The sequence below is a fragment of the Pavona decussata genome, unplaced genomic scaffold (assembly GCF_977016875.1).
Source record: "Pavona decussata unplaced genomic scaffold, jaPavDecu1.1 SCAFFOLD_53, whole genome shotgun sequence".
NCBI lineage: Eukaryota > Metazoa > Cnidaria > Anthozoa > Scleractinia > Agariciidae > Pavona > Pavona decussata.
The window spans coordinates 2,367,885-2,385,198 of NW_028145475.1; the positions used below are offsets into that span (position 1 = coordinate 2,367,885).

At 36.5% G+C, this 17,314-nt stretch overlaps 2 protein-coding genes across 10 annotated transcripts in view; one reads left to right on the forward strand and one right to left on the reverse strand.

Annotated features, from left to right (window-relative positions):
* Positions 1–515, reverse strand: part of LOC146480451 (ataxin-3-like) — a 14,931-nt gene extending 14,416 nt beyond the window's left edge. Inside the window, exons 1-2 of one of the 2 annotated variants that reach the window (XM_085109622.1) lie at positions 428–515; positions 294–342 (exon numbers count right to left, since the gene is read on the reverse strand). In XM_085109622.1, coding sequence (XP_084965748.1) covers positions 294–342; positions 428–499 — 121 coding nt within the window. In that variant the 5' untranslated portion in view covers positions 500–515. The remainder of the gene's footprint in view (positions 1–293; positions 343–427) is intronic. The other variant, XM_085109623.1, reaches the window with a different exon arrangement.
* The window catches only part of LOC146480453 (E3 ubiquitin-protein ligase MARCHF6-like), a 26,291-nt gene continuing 9,487 nt past the window's right edge, over positions 511–17,314 (forward strand). For all 8 annotated transcript variants that reach the window (XM_085109615.1, XM_085109614.1, XM_085109616.1 and 5 more), the window contains exons 1-22: positions 511–565; positions 790–889; positions 1,665–1,697; positions 3,086–3,126; positions 3,905–4,048; positions 4,774–4,846; positions 5,560–5,719; positions 6,877–7,021; positions 8,231–8,295; positions 8,728–8,760; positions 9,000–9,051; positions 10,223–10,281; positions 11,181–11,261; positions 11,776–11,804; positions 12,468–12,507; positions 12,781–12,855; positions 13,165–13,219; positions 15,019–15,167; positions 15,829–15,879; positions 16,444–16,544; positions 16,942–17,079; positions 17,180–17,231. In XM_085109615.1, the coding sequence (XP_084965741.1) occupies positions 547–565; positions 790–889; positions 1,665–1,697; positions 3,086–3,126; positions 3,905–4,048; positions 4,774–4,846; positions 5,560–5,719; positions 6,877–7,021; positions 8,231–8,295; positions 8,728–8,760; positions 9,000–9,051; positions 10,223–10,281; positions 11,181–11,261; positions 11,776–11,804; positions 12,468–12,507; positions 12,781–12,855; positions 13,165–13,219; positions 15,019–15,167; positions 15,829–15,879; positions 16,444–16,544; positions 16,942–17,079; positions 17,180–17,231 (1,695 nt within the window). In that variant the 5' untranslated portion in view covers positions 511–546. The remainder of the gene's footprint in view (positions 566–789; positions 890–1,664; positions 1,698–3,085; positions 3,127–3,904; positions 4,049–4,773; positions 4,847–5,559; positions 5,720–6,876; positions 7,022–8,230; positions 8,296–8,727; positions 8,761–8,999; positions 9,052–10,222; positions 10,282–11,180; positions 11,262–11,775; positions 11,805–12,467; positions 12,508–12,780; positions 12,856–13,164; positions 13,220–15,018; positions 15,168–15,828; positions 15,880–16,443; positions 16,545–16,941; positions 17,080–17,179; positions 17,232–17,314) is intronic.

The following is a 17,314-nucleotide window of genomic DNA, read 5'->3' on the forward strand; positions in this document are numbered from 1 at the left end:
AGTAAATTTAACAGTAAAACCTTGAAAGGTCAAGAAAGGCCACAGTGCAAAGTCTAATTGGCGTAAATGGGAATTGAAGTTTGTACACTAGTACTTGAAGTACTGTCTCACTCTGCACTCATTAGAAAATTTTAAGCAAACTTTCTTTATTGATTTGAGTTTCATTAAGTGCCAAACCTTGAAAATAAACGGAAGGAACCAAAACACAGCCCATTGTACAAAGTTAAGCTTACATTGTACGAAACAAGGTGCGAAACTGGAAAATTGTCAAAACAAAAGTTAATAGGTGGTACCTTGTAGTAACGCATTGAGGCAGTGCTGGGCACAGAGGGAGCCTTCTTGCTGGAGGAAGAAAAGAAAGAATTGTTACATACAGCAATGCATCCTTGTAGACTGGGAAAAGAAGCAATGATCTAGCCGACATTACCTTCTCGTGGAAAATTGCTTCCATGTTTATTTCGAATTGAACCGCGACTGAGGAGAGACTGGGGCGAGACATGATGTATTGCTTCACAACCCAGAATACTCTTTTTTTACCGAAACAACATGGAGGATGTGCACGAAGGTGGGAAGATTTCCGACTTGTTTATTTCCTTATGTCATCTTTCCCAAAGGCTAAAATGTTCCTTATGGTTAACTGACTTGATTCTTTTGGGTTTATTTTGAAGATTAGGTCTTATGTTTCCTTTTTTGTTGAAAATGAAAGGACTTTTTCCCTATATAGTTCCGTGGTTGCGTTATCGATCGTTGATATGTCGACACAATTTTGTTATTATTTTCCTTCCTTAGTCGACATATGCAGGGTTTGTCGAGCCGAAGGGACACAGGACAGGCCCCTGTACCATCCTTGTATCTGCACGGGAAGCATTAAATTTATACACCAAGACTGGTAGGTGTTTTCTCTCTTTAATACACAGTATACAGTTTACTAGAAGCTCACAACTTTACATTTTCGAGTTAATATTATATTAATAGAGCGGAAAATGACGATCGAGTTTATTTATATAATATGGCGTGTTTAACAGCAGTTTCGTTGAAGTCCAGAAAAATAATGGTATCGACAATTAAGGTTAAAGAGTCACCAGGAGTTTTGTTTTTCGAAATGCTCTAAACTTAAAATGAAACTACCGCTTACAGATTTTATATACTCAATGTTATACTTATATTTGTACCACGGTATGTTCGCTTGATTGGTAGATAGATTTCCCCTTTTTCCCTGTTTCTCGCATTTTGCAAGTAACATTTTGTTCTCAAGAATTTATAGAATGATGTAGTCTCTTGAACTAGAATTACAAATTGTTGCTACATTATTACAGCATAAATGAATGTAAATATAAGAAACATGTATTTTGAACTGCGGATGAAAGATCAAATAGAAGATCATTGCAACTGCAGTAGTTGTGAAAAGAAAGCCTGAAAAAAATTCAGGCTTGAACGGGATTCGAACCCATGACCTTTAATTTGTGATGCCGGTGCAGTGCTTTTCCAACTGAGCTACAGTTGTATCAAGCCAACTGGGAGCTAGTCATATATTGTGAGTTTGTAATATACTCATGAAGGATGAATAAATGAATGTAAATATATGAAACATATGTTGTCAACTTATTACAGCAATAACAACTGAATGTCAAATTACTCCTTTATTAAATTTTCCCTCAATATAGTCTGGTTCAGTGGCTTAAACACAGCAAAAAGGAGTAAGTATCTATTTCGGAAAGATTTCTGCACAACCCCGTACATTAATTATACATGTACCACTGTCATGCTCTAACCCTCTTGCAAAAGCCAAGTATGAATAGAGTTTGACTCAAAAAATGTATACATAATGTATGGGGCTGTGCAGAAATCTTGGCCATATTTCTTTACATAAATGTAAATAGTTCATTCCATAAGATAATTAATTCCAGGTCCTCATCAAGTGTTGGCTGCCAGTTAATAAAACCAATTTGTGGTCACCAAAGTTCAATACCATGTTGTTGGTATGTGCTACTGCACCATGCTATCCGACTTGCTATTGTGCTATACAATCTTGATACTATACCATCCTGTTACGGTGTATATTTGTGGCACCGTGCTCAAGTGATAAGTATGTGACCAGTGGCATTAAAGTTCTGTTGCAACGCGTTTTGTAACTTGAATGGTCTCTGATTGTGAATGTTACCCTGTGTACTGTAGCACTTTTTCTGAAATAAACAAACAAACAGCGCATTCTAGAGTACTCTCTGAACAGACAACTAGTCATTGCAAGGTCACTGAAATTTGAACGGAGTTTTGAATTTACATGTCAGTTTTGGACATCGCCAACAAGATTTCGAGTTCCCATAGAAATTTGCGTAGTTTATTAACGGTATAAAGCTATTAATTTTTCTTTACATTACAGCGTTAAGCATTTCAAGAATAACAATAATTGTTTCCCAAATATTTTGAATTTTTTTTTCCAGTTCATGCGTCATTTTCTGAACCATTTCCAGAGAAATGTTCAACAGTCCATTCAAATGGCAGACATTACAAAGCGGAATTTGAATGTCCATTTCATTCTCGGAAATACTGGTCACGCATGACGTGGATTGACTGTAATACTTATGGAGTACGCTTGAATGTCCCAGGAAGCACTAAACATCACAAATTGTCCACTAAACACTGTCCCATAAATATGGTGTCGCATTTGAACCATGAGCTTTTGCTGCCTGCCTTTGTAACTAAACTTGTACTGCTGACCATGGTATGACCACTACACCTGTCTTAAACCTGAACTCACATGTTACTTTGAAGTCTGAGCCGCCAATTTTTCAGTGATGGCAAACCCACAAAAATCACACTCATTCCTTGATTTATTTCTTATGAGCTGACAATATTTCTGTACTAACAATAATTTCATTCAGAACTTTTATAACAGTTGGTAATTTTTTTTAATCTGGACTTCAAAGTTTTGCATCAAAGTACAGTATAAACTTCCGTATGCAAAAATGAAATGTAAATCAGGTGATGTTAAATGGGGGAAGGGCATAGATCCTTTCATAGTGTGCCTTAAGTTTGTGTTTACAGTGGTATATGTATGGATAACATTGCTTTGTATCTATTTCAGATATTGTGAACTATGCAACCACCGCTTTGCTTTCAAACCAAGTAAGTACTGTTCATGAGTTTACTGTATTGGATTGAATTTTTTGTACACCGTAGTTCTATCATTTTCTGTTGAGAATTAGTTGTAACTTTTTTATTGTTTAAGAAAAGCAAAACATTTCTCTGTTACTGAAGAGAAAAAGGAACACAGATTCATGCTTTTTTTGCATATGCATTTTTTGTATATGTTAAAGTGCTAAGTGAACCTATGAAATTCGTACTGAACATTAGCCATAATAAGGAAATGGGAGACTGCACAAGACAAAGTAAAAAATCTTTGACCTAGGCAGGAATTGAACCCACAACCTCTGCATTTCATCATCTGTTGCTCATCTGACTGAACTATGAGGCTAGCTGGGGGCAAGTCGTTGGTGATAACGGTCGTAATTGTGGCAATGTGAAAGTAAATGGCATTTATAGGGGAGTAGTGATGTTGTAACGAGAAGGTAGATGCTATCACTATAAGTTTGGGTTTGAAAAGGCTAAAAATTAAATAAGTCAGCTACATGTATCCAAACAAACAGTCTTCTGTTTGAAATATGAGGAATTTTGAGATGACCAGTGTTCAGGTACATGTAGCAGTGGTCTAAAATAATTACCACAGCTTGGTGTGTCTATCAACAAATAACATGAAACGGTAGATCTCAAACAAAAAGGTTGCAAAATACAACAGCTAACCACCATTGTTTTCTACGATATTGAGAATTGAAACACCCATTATTTTGCATGTTATATAGTGTAAGTTATGCCCATGTTTCTTTTTCCGATCATTTTTTCACAGTTTATAGACCAGACATGCCAAACAGGCTTCCTGTCAGCGACTTTGTTAGTGGTTTAGTGAAAAATATTCTCAGAGCTCTAAAGTATTGGCTTCACTACACACTGGTTGCCTTGGCATGGCTTGGAGTTGTTCCTATTACAGCATGTGAGTGCAAATTTCTTTTTCTAGACTTCTTAAACTAACTCATTAACAGCCTCATTTTTAACTAAACCTGACATTTTGTCAAATAAGATGATTTGTCACAGCTCAACTGCATTTACCTGCAAAACGAAGTCATGCAGTCAACATTCTTTTACTAAAAACTTTGGTAAATTTTTTGACTGTCTCACTGAAAACCTTTGGAGGTAGAGTCCCAGATCAGTTCATGTTTGGACCTGGACAATTTCCCTGATGATTCTTACACTTGATTGACCACTTGACCACCAGAAAGTTTTCAAATGTGGAAAAAAAGTTGAAAAAAACTAACTAAAGAACAACCTTAACAAGGTTCTCATTAATAAGGGTTTTGAGCAGAGTACGCAAGTACATGTGGTCTTCACAAGTAGAACTTGAAATTGTCATATTTGTATTGAGAAAGTAATTAATGTGCTTGTCTGAGAAGCTCAAAAGTACCTGCCTGGACTGTAAAATCCAATTAATGACTGTGGGCAATGAATAATAACTTTATTGACTTGTCTTTATGAAGTGGCAGTGGTAATTAGTAAGCACTACTTTGAAGTCTGTAAGTTGTCCAGACTATTTTGGTCGTTTTAATCAGAATTTACTTACTGTGTTTATTTTAGTTTTCCCCCCAAAACACAAAATTAATAGAGTATGTGCGTGTATATAACAGTTATTCTAAAATAGCTTTTGTTCTGTTTGCATTTTAGATCGTATATACAGATGTCTTTTTGCTGGATCCGTCAATTCACTTCTTACTCTTCCATTAGATATGTTATCAACGTGAGTAATCTGTCTAATTTTTTCTCTGTTTACAATGACAATGTATTATTCTGAGTCACCTTTAGTTAATAATTCTACAGTAAGTATATTTTGGTCTCACATAAGCACCGTACGGTTTCTCTGTCACGTTTTTAAATCATTATTTTCACTCAACAATCAAATTTGTGTGCCAAAAATAAAATAAAATTGAAAAAAATATAATCTAGCCATTGCTTTTCCGTTTGTTGTGGCTCCTTTATAAGCCATTGTAAAAGGAAAATTATCAGATCACTGTTTTGAGATCAGTTTCCCCTCAAATGGATCCAGATTTGCCAGCATACCACACAATTTTTTCTGAACTAGAGATCTAGTTGGCAGAGGTGGGACATGATTTTTTTTTAACCCTCAAAAAAATCACCTCTTAATCTCTTTTTCCTTATTTCCATCCCCACACAACATGAGCATGAAAATGATCTTTTTGTAGTTTTAAGCCCGTCCAGAATTTTCTGGGTCACGCACGAAAAAGCAAAGAATGAAGTGTGAAAGATTTTGATGACCTTTTTCACACACACAACAAGGCAAATAAGCATGATCAAACTATATTGACACCTAGAAATGATCCTAAAACAAATACTAAACTTGGTTTTGTCTTAGAAAGAAAGGTTTTCTGTCACTGATTTGAATACTTAGAGAATCAGATGAAATTATTAATTCCTCATTGTTTTCTTTTACAGTGAAAATTTATTCTCAGACTGTATACGAGGTTGTTTTGTGGTTGCCTGTACACTGTGTGCATTTATTAGCTTGGTGTGGTTGCGAGAACAGATTGTAATGAATGGTGGTCCCGAATGGCTTGAGCCCAATGTTGTTGATCCTGTTGCTCAAATTCAAGGAGTAAGTGAATCTGTCTCTTAATAGGGAAGATAGGGAAGATAGGGGAAGTAGAGAAACTTATACCCCACTGAAGTTCTGGATAAAGTTCTAATCTCATTTGTTATACCTGAAACTGCTCATTTCTTTATTAATTTTGTTGAACTTGTCATTGAAATACATGAATACCAACGACAAAACGAGAAAGTGAAACAAAAAAAATGTAAGATTTGATTTTTTTTCAACCCATTTTAACTAATGTAAAAACTGTTTCCTTTTGTGATGTTGTTCTGACCTCTGTATATATTACACCAAACAATTCACTTTGTGATAGCTTGAGACTTCATTTTTTCCCTTTTTTTTACAATTTGTGATCAATTATTTTGACTAAGATAGAAGATTTATCTTTGGTGGCAACTTGGGTGACGTACATGTACATGTATCTCACTTTCAAGTACATTCTGAATCCATACTGGGGCAAATTTAATGAAACATAATTTTCACTTTTAACTAACATGATTCTGGGCCATCATCATTACACTCTCATGAAGAAAGTGAGTCCACTAGCATTGTTAGGAGTCTTAAATGATGATTATTAAATTTGTTTGTGAACTCTTCAACAAGATTCTTTTTCTGTTCACATGTAACACCAACAGTGCAGCTTGTAAAATACAACTGTAAAAGTTTTACTGAAATGACCCTGGCTGTAAATTATTTTGCTGGTTAAATGCCAGAGGTTGGAGAGACCAGGGTATTGACAGAAGGCTTATAAATAAAATTAATCATAGAAAGATTAAGTACCGCTTTAATTTTATGGCAGATGATAGAGATTGCCATGTGTCCATGTTTACCCTACATTTCCCACTCCCTGTTTCCAGTTTCTCAGAAAAATTTAGTGAGTAGCTTTGCATTAATATCGAAACTTTGATGAAAGGCCTTTAAAAGGCCAGCATTATTTTGCACTATTCTCATCTACACGTACTCATTTTTTCAAGAAACAAACGTGAATCTCATATTTGCGGTTTCCCTTAAACATGGTGCTTAATCTCTCTTATGTATTATCAACTGCAATCTTATGGCAGTTAGAATCCTTAAGTGATTTCTAAACAGTTTGAATTACTTAAGACGGCTTGTATATTGGCTTAATGTTTATATAATCTTTGACATGGATTCTATTGCAGGCTAACAATGATGGTGGGGGTGATGCTGGTGATGCAGCTGGAGGGGGTGGGGGTGAGGAGAATGCCAATAATGCAGAGGATGTTGCTGATGAAGATAACAATGGAGCGAATCAAGACGCAGAAAATGGCGCTCAAAATGGAGATGGTTAGTAACAGTCTGGCTAAGGGCTGGTTCACTCTGATGACAGAATCGGAAACGTAAGAACATTCCATTTCAGTGTGAATCAAAAAACAGAGATGGAAAAATTATTGTAATCATAAGCTCGATGTAATCAGAATCACAAGGATTGGATGTTTCCTTTTTATGCGGGATGACGTAGTCAGCCAACGTCTTAAATTTGGTAGCGCATTCCTTTCGAATTCTTGGGAGTCAAAAATCGCCTTGTTTTTTTAACTTTCCCGTATCCCGTGCCCGTCTCGAAAAAATTGTGATTTTTATTGGCTGCAACTTCGAATCACGTGCAAGTCAGGTTGCATTCCACCATAAATGTTTATTTTACCAGAAATTTGCATAATTTTGTTTACGACATCACTGATGCGTGACATGGCACTTTCCGCAGTAAAAGCGGTAAATCGAAAGAATAACTTCTAAGAAGCACTCGACATTTAACATGGTGGAAATTGGAGAGTTCCTGGGGAAGGAATCATGCTTTGTTGACAGTTGTAGAACCACGATGAGACTGAGAAGAGGTCATTTATAAGCTTACGTTATCGTAATCACTAGTGGATTTCCAGTACAACTACAAGAGAAACAACATAACGCGATCATCGTGACTCAAACTATTCCATTAGCAAGGATAATTTTATCAATCTGCAAAGCATACAATTGGAATAAATGAATCAGCATCACGCGTAAATGCCAGTATAGGCATCTTGTTCTTCCAGTTTTGCTTCTGATTCCGTCACTTGTGATCAAGTGTGTACTGGTTGATCAGAATTGTGAGCAGAAGCAGAAGAATCATCCAATCGCAAAGCTCATTTCTAATTCCTTTACCTGAGATTAGAATGGAAAACATGGCGGCCTTCCTCCATTTTGAACAAAAGGGAGGCTTCTGTTTCTGTTTCCATCATATTGATATTTCACACTAGATGAGAAGACTGATTCTCACTCTGATTCTGATTCTGCTTTTGTGGCTTCTGTCGATAGTGAACCAGGCCTAAAAGGTGAAGTTCTACATGTAACAAAATAGGCCAAATATAGTGATCATGGAGGAATAGTCAGGGAGAGTAATTCCATAATGATGCTTTATATTTGTGAACTTTTAACATTAAGTTTTAGTACATCCTAGTCCACCTGTGTGAAGGTACTTTCCTACCTGTATCTAACCACTAACAGCTGATGTTGTTGTTGTAGATGATGGAAATTGGATTCATCCTGTTGAATGGGAGAGGGCAGCAGAGGAATTAACATGGGAAAGGGTAAGATAAAATTATGAATGTCATCAAATATCAAGGTTTAAGTTCCAAGGATGGTGCAGTGACCAGTTGGGAGTGAATTAAAAATTAAAACTGGTTTGAAAACTGCAGGATGAATAATTAAATGTCCCTTTAACAGCATTAGATATTGTTGCTGTAATATGTGAAGGTTCACGCGTGAATGTACACTGTAGTGTTCAAGGAATTCTGTCTTTTTTACTTTCACCTCCTTTTGTCTAGCTTCCCTTTGCAAACATGGCAAGGAAGTTGCAGTTTTGAATACTGTAGGGTCTTGTAGCATTTTGACTTCCATGTGTATGCAAATTGGAATTTGAGCGGTTTGAAAATGGGCAGATCTTATGAACAAAAAAAAAAAAGGTTGCACATACACTAGTAGTGTTAAATTTCTAAATCAATGAATGTTTTCATTCACAGATGCTTGGACTTGATGGTTCATTAGTATTTTTGGTAAGTTAGAGAGAAAAAGTCTAACATTACATTGTTGGGTTCCTAAGTTGACATTGTCAAATGCCTTTATTTGTAATTATTTTTATTTTATATTTTAGAGGTCTTTTACAAACTAAGATAAAACCAATATTATTAGCATTTTATTTTCATGTTTCAGATAGTTACAACGACTGAGCCTTGTTATGAATTATTTTTACTGCTTAGTCAGGTGTAATTAACAACGTCACCCTTTCTTCTAGGAGCATGTCTTTTGGGTGGTTTCTTTAAACACTTCTTTCATTTTGGTTTTTGGTAAGTATTGGCATAAAGTCTTTTAAAACCTTTTAAAGGTTGCCCTGTTGTAACCTTTCCACTTGTTTGTGGTTAAGAACTTGATAACTTGTAAACTTGTGATGTGCTCGGTTCAGGTTTAACCCTTTAGGGTTGGTTCATACTGGCGTCAGAAGTGGAATTGAAAGTCAAAGGAACCTTCCATTCCAGTGTGAGATGGAATTGCAATCATAATCTTGACGGAATTGGAATTAATATGCAGTTCCATAAAAAATCCATGCCCACCCCATGGAAGGTCACTGGAAATTCCTAGGGGGAGGGGGCTCTTAGAAGCCCAAATTTTAGAATTAAAATATGAAGCTAAACTGGAATTTCCTGTGGGGGATTTGGGGGGGGGGGGGGGGGGCAAAACAAAAAAACCTTCCGTGCACATTGCAAGTATCAGAATGCTTCTGTTTCTGCTTCCATTATATTGATTCACCTTAAGTCAAAAGATTCTTCTGTTTCTGACTTCAATATTATTCTATTTCCACTTCCATCACTTCTGTCGCTGGTGGGAACCAGGCCTTAATTTAAGTCCCAGAACAAACATGTAAAAAAAATACTCCTCACTGTTCTCATTTCCTATGGTACAGTTTTGTGGAGGCAGAGTGGTGTAGTTGTTAGTGTGTTGGACTTTCGATCAGAAAATCAGAAAGTTGGTGGTTTGAGGCATAGGATGGTCGCTTCATTGTGTTGTTTCCTTAGATGAGAAACTTTGCTCCACATTGTTCCTCTCCATCCAGGTGTATAAATGGATACTGGCGACATACTGCTGGGGTTAACCCTATGATGGACTAGCATCCAATCCGGGGGAGTAGCAATACTCCTAGTTGCTTCATGTTACTGAACCAGGTTAAGCTCTGGCCACGTGGGTCACTCAGGCTTGTAGTGCGACTTGAGAGAATTTGTTTCAACATTCAATACATTATTTTATCTTTGGTGATTATTTCCTTTATTCTCATCATCTCTCCATTGACCAAGTGGTGAGCTTCTTAGGAGAAATTGGTTGCTGGTTCTTTATTTTCCTCTGAATAAACAAAGCTATTTTACATACTACATGATTAACAATTTCGTCAACTTAACGGGATCAAATGTAGAAGGAGACATATTTTTGTGACATGCATGTGTGGCATCTGATTTTATTCTGCAGCTTTCTGTCCTTTCCACATTGGCCAGTTTGCAGTTATTTTGCTATCTCTGGAAGAAGTGGTGAGTAATACACGTAGTCTGTTTATATTTCATTCAGTTCTAGAAATCATCGTACATGTAGTTGCTCATGGCTATGTGGTCTGGACTTTTCATTCTTAACATACATGTACACTCATTAGCAGAGCTATTGTAACAATACGTCAAACTATTGATTTATCGCAATAGTGAGAGTTCCGATAGCAGTGCATTGATCTCGATTTCAGCTATTGATAACTATCGCAATAGTTTTTTAAACTATGGATAGTTTGAATAGTAATCAAATAATCTCCTTAGTTCTTTTTCTGTGATTGAAAAGTGCATCGTTTGTTTCCTGCTCGTCAGTGTTGTTTATTGCCGTGAAATGTAGACCATTAAAACTTAAAATACAACTTTTGCTTGAATGTGTGTTGGCTTGATAGTAGCTTGTCCCAGGGCCATATCTGCATTAAAAGAGGCAACAAGTAATCCCTCTCTTTAACAGTGCACAATCTGACTTTGAGTGAAGACTAAAATTGCATTGCAATAGTATTGCAATGTTATCACTAACATCGCAATAGTATGGCAATGTTTTTGTCACAATCACGATTATAGTCAAAATGTATGTGACCTTTCAGTCAGGCAGGCTGATACCAGTCACCCAAATCGACCCAATAATGATAGTGTTGCTTACCTGAAACTACTGACAGATTTCGAGGTAGATATAGATTTTCTTATTAGCCCATTACGCTTACAGCTGTACAACTCAACTGAAGCAATAATATACTGAACACTTTCTTTTGTTGTGTTTTCCCTCAAAGTGAAATAATTATCTACCATAGGTAGTACTTAATTATTGTTAAGTTATTATTTTTAGTTAGTACACTAACTTGATCTCTGTTTTTATCAAACTTAACCAGTGGTTTCCTTGTTGTTCTTTACAGGTTCAGTCATCAAAATTTGAAGGCCTTTTAACTGCTGTTTTAGGCTATGTTATTCTTGCTTTCTCTCTCATAATGTTTCATGTATCCTTTGACTCAAGATCAATAGTGTACTTCTACATCCATACGTTTGTCTGTTTGTGAGCACCAGGTACTCTGTCTGCACAATGGTTATACAATTCTTGAAAATGTTACTGTTTTTGACGTTTTTGATGTTCTCTTAAAAGTGTTAAAATTGTTTTATGTAACATAAGGTGGTAAATGAGAGTTAAGGGATTATAATGAAAATAAGATTTCATTCTTATGCAAGTGCAACTTATTTTTGGTTGAATGATATTGCTCAGGAAGTTACTTAGACTGAATTAAGCTATTAAGCTAGGGTGGCTTCCATGGTCAAAGCCATCCCAGTTTTTGTAGTGCTCATGAACCAAATAATAGCCCTGAGCATAATAATTGTTATGCTGCGTAACAAAAGAGGAAAGTTTGTTGTTTAAATGACTATCTACACGACAGTGCCCTTGAATTATCATCAGATGAACCATTCATTTAGTAATTACAGTATCAGATAATTTCCCTTGACTGGATTTAAATTTTACAGAGTATAGCATCTGTTTGTGGATTAAGAAAGTATGTCTTTTGGATGTTATCTATAATTTTTTGAACATTTGATTATTGCATTTTATCCTTGCATTTTTCTCTACAGGTGTTAAATTAACTGTCAAAAATGTTATTTCAGCAAATCTTTAAAACTACCACTATATGGAGTTTCATATTTTTAAGATTTGTATCTTGGAATCTCACAAACCAGACCAGTCAATTAGCTTGTCCTGTTAGGTTTGGCTAAAAACTCTTACAGAATTCCTGTGATGAAAATGTTGGTTGGAATTTGAGCTGTATTACTTAGTCTTGGAGCAAGCGGTTTGAATAGTTAAGTCTCAGCTGTCAGTTGCAGGTAGCTAGATTAAGAAGGGTAGTTAGGTTCTAAAGAAACTCTGGTGCTGTGTCAGTGGGGAGCAGGAACGAATGTTTTGTTTATCAACAGAGCTGATTCGCTCTGATGAAGCGCTAATGCTGGAAATGTCAGCACTCGAATCTGTTTATGGTGGCCACTTTACGCTTAGTTATCAACTCTGTTGATAAACCAAACATAGATTAAGTTAGATTTGATAGAAAAGTGAAGTCTTTGCCTTGAATCTTAAAAGAGGGAGGGGGGTTTAAACTCCTTGGAGAGAGTCATGGCTGTTGTACTAGTATATGTCTAATGAGTGCTGATGTTTCTTTTCTTCCCAGACCTAAAAGAATATTGGGATTGTGTTATGTAGTTGTCAAAGTGAGTACTAAATAAACACATGAATATAAGGATAGTAAACCTAAGCTATCACCAGGCATCTAATAATGTTAATTATAGAGAAATAATTATTTCTTGTCAATTGCATATGTTCTTGATTTGCAAATGTTGGGTATAACAACTCAAGTAGTCTGATTCTTTATTCTGTGTTTCGTTATGAAAATAAATACAATATTATTTTACAAATCCTTGTCTTGAAACACATGCAACGTACATGTACATGTAACCTCACATTTTCATACTTTATCTTTGCAGGTTTCGTTATTAATGTTGGTAGAAATTGGATTGTTTCCATTAGTATGTGGATGGTGGTTAGATGTTTGTTCTCTGGTAAGTAGTGACTCTTGTACCATAAAAATTCCATTTTTGAGCAACTTACGTCGTACTGCACATACAGTGTCCATAAACTTTATAGCCCATTCTTGCCATTGAGTACATCTCCACCTTGCCCCAGTTGTACAAAGAGCAGACAATTTTATCCAGCGGATAACTCCCCATCCAGCAGATAAAATGTGTTGGTTGGAGTACATTTTATCAGCAGGATAGCAGTTTATCCACTGGGGCCCTTGGATTAGTGTGCTGTGTAGTTAACCCTGTCAGTTGAGTTCATTTTAACCCTTTCATTTCATGTAATTGCAGTCTCTCTTTGGAGCCACTCTGAAGGACAGACTTATAAGTGTTGATTCAGCACCAGGTAAAAGACGGCAATTATTTTTATTTTGCAGAATGTATGATCTCCTGGTGAATGGGTTAATGCATAGAATGTCAGCTTTTTTCATCCACCAGTGAGGTCAACTTACCCTTACATCTCCAATTAAGTTAATAAACAAACAAATGCACTTATCAGTTATGATAAGATTGCCACTAAGTACAATGAACTAAATTTAATTTTGAGATTTGGGCTTATAGCAGCAAGTTTTCCTTACAGGTCGCAGGTCAAAACTGCAGGTCGCTGAGATACTGTATATAAAACAGCTAAACAGGGTCTCCTAGAACTAACCTCATACTAAAAAGCTAATTCAGGCCTAGGGCACGTTAACCCTCTTGGTTACAATATACCAGCATGTGTAATGGTACTGTACTTGTGACTTGTGTAATGTGACCTGCAAAAAAGACCTGTCTGGGTTTATAGTGGCAACTAGCTATATACTGTAGTTGGGAGAAAATGTACTCAGTATTCTGTATTGGGTGAATTCACTAAACAAAAGAATTGTGAATCAATTTAGATGATTGTGATATTCATTTAAATATGATGAGAAGATTAACTGCAAAGTTACTGCTATTATTGGCCACTTTGAGGTTGAGCAGGGGACTGAGTTGAGTTGTAAATTTTATCCAATTTACAATTTGACACCACTATATGAAAGACCATTTTAAGTAATATTTCAAAAACGAGTGCGAGTGTTTTACCGAGGTTTCCAAACACGAGAAAACTGATGAACGGGCTCGGGCTTTTATTGTTTTCGAGTGTTTGGAAACTTCGGTAAAACACGAAGCACGAGTTTTTGAAATGGCTTCTCAATCGGCGCCTGATTGCAAACAAAATAACAAAAGAAAGCAAAAATCACATAAGCATGTGATTTTTGCTTCCTTTTGTTTAATCAGCGCACAGTTTGTGATGATAATGTTCGTGTTTTTCACAACTGAAGCTTGTTTATTTCAAGTAGCCTCAATTTGCATTCAGTGGCGTCCAGCTAGTTCCGAAACATGGACTGGTTAGCTGAGGATGAATTTTGCCGGTTGCAACCGCCCAAAAGTGCACAAGAAGAATATTGTTTGCTTGCACAGTCCAAGCCTTAAAGTACACGGTACAAAGACAAGTGGGCCGTTGAGGTTTTCAGAACTTGGCAAGCAGCCCGCGAGCCAAAATTCTGTATACTTCACCCGGGAAGCATGTTCAAAGAATATGATCTGCACCTTGTGCAAAGTCTCGAAGAGAAGTTGGAGGACTTGGATAGTCTTTCCCTAAACTATTGGCTCACAAAATTCGTCCAAGAAGTTGCGAATAAGAATGGTGGTCAGTATCCACCTCGTTCCTTGTATGGAATTGTTTGTTTGGTAGCGGTAGTAGTTTCTGAAACTTTAGAAATTGTAAACAGTGCGCCTCTAATTTTGAAACGACATCTCCCAAAAGCATGTAAACTCTCAAAATTTTTCTTATTTCTGTGATATACTCAAAAAATGATAAACACCGTAATTTTCAACTCAGTTTCTTTGAAATGGCAGCTGACAGGATTTTTTTTACAGGGGTAACAAAAATGAGCAACTTTTTCAGAATTTGTATGGTTTTGGTAGACAACACCAAACTTGGCCAAATGACTAATCTTAGCGTGATCTTTTATATGGTAGTGTCAATTTATAAATTAGATGAAATCTGGAACTCAACGCAGTCCCATGCTTTACCTCAAAGTGGCCTATAGAAGATTGTAATATGAATATAATACATTTATATGCTGTTCATAACTTAAGCATTGCTCTGTTTTATTTTACCAGGCACGGCTATGTTCCTTCACTGGCTTGTTGGCATGGTGTATGTGTTCTACTTTGCATCATTTGTGCTACTGCTCAGAGAGGTACTCAGACCTGGTGTCTTGTGGTTCTTGAGAAATCTAAACGACCCTGACTTTCATCCTGTACAAGAGGTGAGAAACAAAACCATGGCTGGTCAAAAACAGGCAGAACAGTTTAAATTTGATGCTTTTGCTTGTTACAGTGGAACCTCGATTTAACGAAGTCGCTGGGGACTGGCCAAATTTTTTCGTTAAATCGAGGGTTCGTTATATCGAAAACCTCGATATAACGAACTTGAGGGGAAACGACCAAAATGTTCATTATATCGAAGGCATAGTTAATGATTGATTTTCAACATAGGTGACTTCTGTCACGCAATTCAATGCAATTTTCGTCACCCAGCAGTGCCGCGTTTTGAGATGCAATTCATTAAGCATGGTGGCTTTCAGTAGCAATTATTTTCACTTTTGAGCAGACACGCAGATTTTGTTTACAAAAAAACGACACTTTCAGAGTGTTGATCTGTTCAGCGTTTATCTTCTGTCGCGTGTTGACATTGTAATTCGTTATATCGAGGTAGATTTTACGTTTGGGCTTCCGGATTATGTTCGTTATATCGAAGAATTTGTTATATCAAGGTTCGTTATATCGAGGTTCTATTCCATACATTTTACTGTAACTTTGGCCGGGACAAAGAATATCGTTCGTTACATCGAGGTCTTCGTTAAATAGAGGTTCGTTAAATCGAGGTTCCACTGTATATCCCTTTGATGATTTTGTTTGTAATTTCAGATGATACGACTCCCAGTTTACAGACATTCAAGGAGGTTCTTGTTATCTTTGGTAAGCTTAAGAACTAAGAAGCCAGTTTGCTCCATTTTGTGTGTAATTGTTTGTAATGATAATTCTCTGAGGTCTAGCTTGAGATGAAAGATGATCATTTTTTTGTACCATGACATACCCTTGCAAAACTCTTCATCATTATTATTCAAAGGCATTAATGTCATCTTGAAACTAAGACAGTCTGGAATGCATTTCAGGGGCAAGCCACTGTGAATCACCTTTCACACATGTATTCGCACATACGTACTTAATTCAAGAAACAAAACTAAAAACTACACAGACCTGGTGTCTCATAATCCAAAGTTTTGGCAGAAGAGGCAGTTTTGAGGTTAGCCCTATTTTTAAACCCCTAAAGAAAAATTACAATAAAGAATTAAACATTCGATTAGGTCTGGCTATTTGCTCTGTACCATTCTTTGGATCTGATTTAGAGCTGACGAAGTACAGTATGTACCTTCACAACCTTTGATAATCTTATTTTCGGCTCACCCAAACAGGTAGGGTAGTATTTCATGGCAAAACAAGGGAACATGTCATCTTTTGTTCTGCTGTTTGTATCCACAGGTCGTATTTGGCACCACAGTACTGCTGATGATGTACCTTCCTGTCAGACTCATCAAATGGCTTTTGCCAAACTTTCTTCCATACAATGTCCAGTTATCCAGGTCCGCTCTACTCTCCTTCCTTTTGATCTGTCTCTGTCTGTTTCCAGACTTAGCAGAAGTTATTAAGAATTAAGAATTAAAAGTACTTCTAGGTCTGATCATTTGCTTTATGAACCATAGACTGTAGGAGTGAGTCTGTAATGATATTATTTTTTAAAGCAAGTTTTACTATTTCTTGCTAAATCTCAAAGTTGTGCTAAAGTATATAGAATCTCAAATGTAATGGATTAAAGCGTGTCAGTACCAGTATATATATATTAACACAGTTACAAGCAAAGGGGAAATCCAAGATATCCATCACAAAGTGCATTTCTGTCAGCATTTTCTGTACATGTATGTCTTTATTCCATCTACATTACTCAAGTTGTTCTAACTTCATTTTCTTTTTCTTTTTTAGTGAGGTTCCAGTCAGTGAGCTTTCACTTGAGTTACTGCTCCTCCAAGTTGTCTTGCCAGCATTGTTAGAACAGGGTCATACTCGACAGTGGCTGAAAAATGTCATGCGTGGTTGGGCTGTGGCAGCTGCTTTTGTACTGTAAGTTTTGAACTGTTTCTGCATGCCAGGAATGATTCTCCTTGTCCTGCATTGGTATGAAATGTCCCTTGAGCTAAGTACTTCTCTGCTCTATTTACAGGAACCTCAGGTCATATCTTTTAGGGGATGTGCCTTTGGATGGTGCTGAAAACGTAAGTCAGTCTTCTGAGCTGATTAGCTATGTGATCTTTGAAATCATACTACAATCGTGGACAAAACAAATTTGACCACTACA